This window comes from Otolemur garnettii, unplaced genomic scaffold (genome assembly GCF_000181295.1).
Source record: "Otolemur garnettii isolate 467f Iridium unplaced genomic scaffold, OtoGar3 scaffold00041, whole genome shotgun sequence".
Classification (NCBI taxonomy): Eukaryota; Metazoa; Chordata; class Mammalia; order Primates; family Galagidae; genus Otolemur; species Otolemur garnettii.
The window spans coordinates 13,412,238-13,417,504 of record NW_003852436.1 but is presented as its reverse complement, the minus strand read 5'-3'; the positions used below and the strand labels follow the sequence as shown (position 1 = coordinate 13,417,504).

The window sequence follows — 5,267 nt, the reverse complement described above, 5'->3', positions numbered from 1 at the left end:
CTAAAGATGAAAAAAATTTTTAAATGAAACACATGTAGCTGCTCAAATCAGTTAGCAAAAACTACCACTTAAAAGAAAGAAAAGGCACGGAAGAGTCGATGGACTCAACAAAGCACTTTTTCCACTATCCTTTGGGGCTACAGAGAATTCCAGAAATAAAAGAGATACGAGCACAATGTAAATTCACTTAAATACCGCAGACTAGAAACATCTACAGCAGCTGTCCGATTGTTTTCCTGTGCTAAGGACAGAGAAGTAGATCCATGTGTGTTCTGCCTTTGGTGACAGCACCAGATGAGGCACTGAGCAAACTGTTCTGCTGGCAACTTGGGCACACACTCCCTGGGGGAGAAGGGAGGCGACGGGGCTGGAGGTGAGGTGAGAGCCTTCAGCAGCCTCCCTTCTCAGCTACCACCGCTCCGTCCCCGCAACACAGCCCCACCACCGAGGACCCCAGTGAGAAGGGAATGTCTGATGTGAGCCAGAGAGATTATGTGTTCTCGAGAGAGAGAGAAATTTGTACAGACAAGTCAGTGAGAAAGAAACAGACTCCGTAACAGGGACACACCTACCGGATTACTATGAGTGAGGTAACTTTTCCATAGTCAGTGGGCGTGAAAACGACACCAACTCTTTTCGTTTCCAAAGGCTGCAAATGTAAGTGGAGGATACCAAGTCTGGATTCCTCAGAACGCATACCCTGCCAATTATTAACAAATACAACGAAACAACGTCATACTCTCATTAAGCAAAGATACTTCGAATGTAAAGTATTAATCAGAAAACAGACCAAATTGTCTCTACTTCAGTGCTACAACCATCTAACTAGACCTCCCCACGATCTCTTAATGTTGAATTTAAGTTTATACAGAAACCACCCTTATTATATTTAGTCTCTCCAGTTAGGAGAAAGATCTCTGTTTATTCACATAATCCTTCTTTAATCTGGAATTTTTTTCTCTAAATAAATTTTGTCCTTTAAATTTAATAGCCAAGATTTATTTCTTTATCTATGAAGACTTTCTTCTCACTGTTTTTTCCTCCTAGTTTCTAAGAACAATTTATTGATTTCTTAGTGCTATAATCATATAAGCTGAAGAGCTGTATCTCTCTTTCCTATATTTTTAAGTTTTTGTTTTATCCTTCAATTATTGCCAGGATTTCCATGCTATCTGAAAGAAGTGGCTGGTGATAGTATTTCATTGCATTTCATTAAAATTATAAACTCCATGAAGGGAGAAACCCCATTTCATAAATATAATACTGAATGTAAAAAGCTGCTGACTTTGAGCTATTAAAGTTATAATAAAAACAGTATCTTCATCAAATGGCAGTATCTTTAAATTTCAGGCAATGAAATTTTTTTGGTTGTTTTTGAAACAGAGTCTTATTATTTTGCCCTCGGTAGAGTGCTGTGGCATCACAGCTCACAGCAACCTCTAACTCTTGGGCTTAAGCGATTCTCTTGCCTCAGCCTCCCAAGAAGCTGGGACTACAGGCGTCTGCCAGAACGCCCAGCCATTTTTTGGCTGTAGTTGTCATTGTTGTTTGGCAGGCCTGGGTTGGATTCAAACCCACCAGATCTGGTGTATGTGGCTGGCGCCTTAACCACTTGAGCTATAGGCGCCGAGCCTGAAATTTTCAAGTTATAGAAAATTCCACATGCCCTTAATCAAAGCAAACCAACCAATGAGTGCTAATAACAATCTTTTTATATCAAAATATTGAGGCAAAAATGTTTTTGTGACATGGATACCTTTTACAACGCTTAAGTTGGGGTTTAGTATGCCAGTAAGGAAGGTTTTTTGCCTCTCCTCTCCTCCCCCACTTCTTGATTTCCTATGACATTTATATTTCTCTAATAACAATTTTGAGTTAATGACTAATCTTTTTGTCGATGTAATAAGTTAAAATGCTAATAATTTCCCTTTATCCCCAAAGGTGTAACATTCTTTGGAAAAATCTTCATAGATAAAAATTTCTTCCAAATGAGCTGTATCATTTGCTCAAATCTAAAGAGAATATTCAGATGCAAAAAAATTGGCATTATTTTTGGAATTTCAAACTATGTATGATCCAATACCAGTGGGGCAAAACAAAACATCTCTTAGTATTTTGGACTAAGTATCTTGAATGGCCTTGGACACTGCTTGGTGGAGATTAGAATAAAAGGGACCGAGAGGAGACAGGATCACTAATAAGATCAAGGCCACACCTGGGCACGGGGCTTTCCTACCTCTACTGATGCCTCAGCCACTGAAGAAGAGAGAGGAAACTTTGTTGGAAACAGGTTATTCGTGAGCTTCCTCCTTTTGTTATTCTAGAGCCAACAGTATATTTTTGGAGGGAGAAGAGTAAAGAAAGAAGAAAATAGCCATGGCACTTAAATATGCATATGTAGTAAAAACAGAGTGATATCCATATGTGTGTTTATATGTGTGTATGTGTTTGTTTTTTAAACAGATGCTCCACTTTTTGAGTTGATCTCAAACACGAATTACCTATAAGGCCAACGCTCAGCTGTGTACAAACAGCTACAGAATGAGTGGAAACTGAGAAGTAAGGCTGCCAAGTCCCCAGCCAGACATCCACAACACGCTTACTCCTAGTCCTAAGCGTGTAGGCAAGATCTTATGATTCCTCTCTCAGAGGCTTAAGCATTTCAGAGAGGTCCTTTTTTATAGATGAGGTGAACATCACAGTCATTGAGTGACTGGCTAAAAACATGAAGACACTTTATTTAGCAGGGGAAGATTTTTTTTAATGTATTTTTTTTTAATCTTCCCTTCCCCTAAAAAAAGAATTTGAGAGCACAAAGGAATCTTAAGAGAATCATAAATTCAGGCTGAGAGTTTTATGGTTTTCTACATAGCTTTGATTCAATTGTTATTTCTTTGCTCACATGATTCTAAATCATCAAATTAAAATGATTTATAGGCTAACATGAACCCAACTTCTACTGCATTAGTTAATTGGAAAAATCTGCTATGTATCCTGCATGCCCAGAGAACTAAAATAAAAGAGCCACATACAGTACATAAAGACACTTTAAACACAAATCAACGAGGCCCATTTGCTTATGTATCTACTTTGTGTTTAAACACAAATCAACAAGGCCCATTTGCTTATGGATCTAGATTGTCGGCACTCTTTGTTCTGTGTAAAGATGACATCCTACCCGGTCAGGGCAAGCTCTGGTCAGCTGGAATTCACCAGTTGTGAAATTAATCATTTGCATATCGACGCCAAACCTACGGAGGAAAAAGTATTTAAAATAGCATTCAGATTTGCCAATATAAAAAGCTTTAATAATGTGTGTCCATGTGTAATTACACATTATAGGTGAACCCTGTTTGTGCACATGCACCCACAAAATTCATCCTGTCCTGGGACCACTGTGCCCTAGGTCCATTCTGCACCCAGACTCCCGCACCTGCCACACTGTAAGTGCTCAATAAATATTCCTGAATGAATGAATGACTTTGGCAGCACAGGATGTAAAGAAGCATATGGTGACAAAAGCTCTAAGTATAAAGTTTATTTTTTTTCTCCAAAGGGCTATTAGCTATGAAACCCAAAAGTAAGTGACTCTCTCAACCAAGGCCAAGTTTACCCCCCCCCCCACCGAGGGGATATTTGGCAATGTGTGGAGACAGGACTTGGGGGTCCTACATATATCTGGTGGGTAGAAACCAAGCATGATGCTAAACATCCTTCGAAACACAGAATAGGCCTTCCTCCCCCAGATAGAATCATCTGGTCCAAAATGTCAATAACACTGTTGTCAAGAACCCCTCCTAGTAGATCTTACTAATCCAAAGGAAGAATAATCATTCTAAATAAAACTGTGACAATTTGAAAATAAGCCAAAGTAGATATGAACTCTTCATCTTATTAAATTAACACTAGGTTAGAATATACGTTTCCTTGTCTGCGGGTTCCATATCTGTGGGTTCAACCAACTATGGATGCAGAACCCTCAGATGAAGAGGGCTGACTTTTTCTATCCATGATTTTAAAGAACTTGAGCATCCATGGGATTCTGGTATGCTTGGGGGTCCTGGAACCAATGCCCCTGAACATACAAAAAGCCAACTACACTGAAACAGGGAGTTCATTTCTTGTGCGGCCTGGAGATCATTATGACTTAGATTCTAAATTTTAGGTGTGTATGTGAAAAATTATGATGATAAAGGTTCCCTAACTAAAGAATGTTCTACTGGGAACTAGACTAGACAAAGTGACACAGAAGATGCCACACCAAGAATTTCCATCAGGTCACATGCACCAAGGGCCTTGGTGCCCACAGTATAAGGGCCAACGGGTTTATCTGATGGGCACATCCACACACAGATCTGGTTGAAAAAAGTCTGTAGCTTTAAATTATTCTGAGTACTGAGAGTATTTCCCAAACTGCCCACTGGAAAGTCTTCCTACCATCTTTGGAGCAGATGCACTGCAGCTTCAGGCTTAGGGTACAAGGACAGAGGCAGGAGCTGCAAAGAAACTGGCCAAGAGGACGGATTCTTCACCACAAAGTACTTTACCTGAGGATGGAGAAAGGAAAGTTAAACACTGAGAAGGACACAGCAGCCTTCCCAAGATACTCCTGCCAGAAAAGCATAACCTAATCGCGAGGAAAAGTCATACAACTCCAATTGAGAGACACCTTAGACAGCCCTTCCTTTCAGCTGGAGATGCCACCTTTCAGTAATTCTCCAAAATGACAGACCCAAAGGGAAAGAGGAGGGGCACTTTTCCTAGGCCTTTTAGAAAATATGCAGTTGTTCCTTCAGCCGTACATAGGAATCTATAAGAAAAGTAACACTGTACATATCAAGAGAATGGGTACTGTTCAAAAAGGCCACACAAATTTGACCGTGGAAAACTGGAGTCTACAGTGTCACCCAGCAAGCTGATGGCACTGTTGTAAATAAACAAGTTAAAGGCGAGAGGAATGATGTTCATATTGAGCATATTAAGAGCCCTTAAGAGCCGAGACAGCTTCCTGAAACAGGGGACAGGAAATGATCAGAAACAGAAGGACGCCAAAGAGACAGGCACCTGGGTTCAACTGAAGCTCCAGCCTGCTCCACCCAGAGAACCACACTCTGTGAGAACCAGTGGAAAGGAGCCTGAGCTGCTGGAACCTGTTATGCATTCATGGCATGGTAGGTGAAAAAATAAAAAGCTACTGTAAAAATGCAACAAGTAATAATAATAACTAAATAAGGAAATAGCCTGCGTACTTAAAAATCATCTATGTC

The 5,267-nt window shown here is 40.2% G+C and overlaps 1 protein-coding gene across 7 annotated transcripts in view; it reads right to left on the bottom strand.

Annotated features, from left to right (window-relative positions):
- TMEM131L (transmembrane 131 like) overlaps positions 1 to 5,267 on the bottom strand; it is a 185,707-nt gene that overhangs the window by 44,692 nt on the left and 135,748 nt on the right. For all 7 annotated transcript variants that reach the window (XM_023513471.1, XM_023513472.1, XM_023513473.1 and 4 more), the window contains 3 exons: positions 4,438 to 4,547; positions 3,179 to 3,251; positions 573 to 700 (listed from right to left, as the gene is read on the bottom strand). In XM_023513471.1, the coding sequence (XP_023369239.1) occupies positions 573 to 700; positions 3,179 to 3,251; positions 4,438 to 4,547 (311 nt within the window). The remainder of the gene's footprint in view (positions 1 to 572; positions 701 to 3,178; positions 3,252 to 4,437; positions 4,548 to 5,267) is intronic.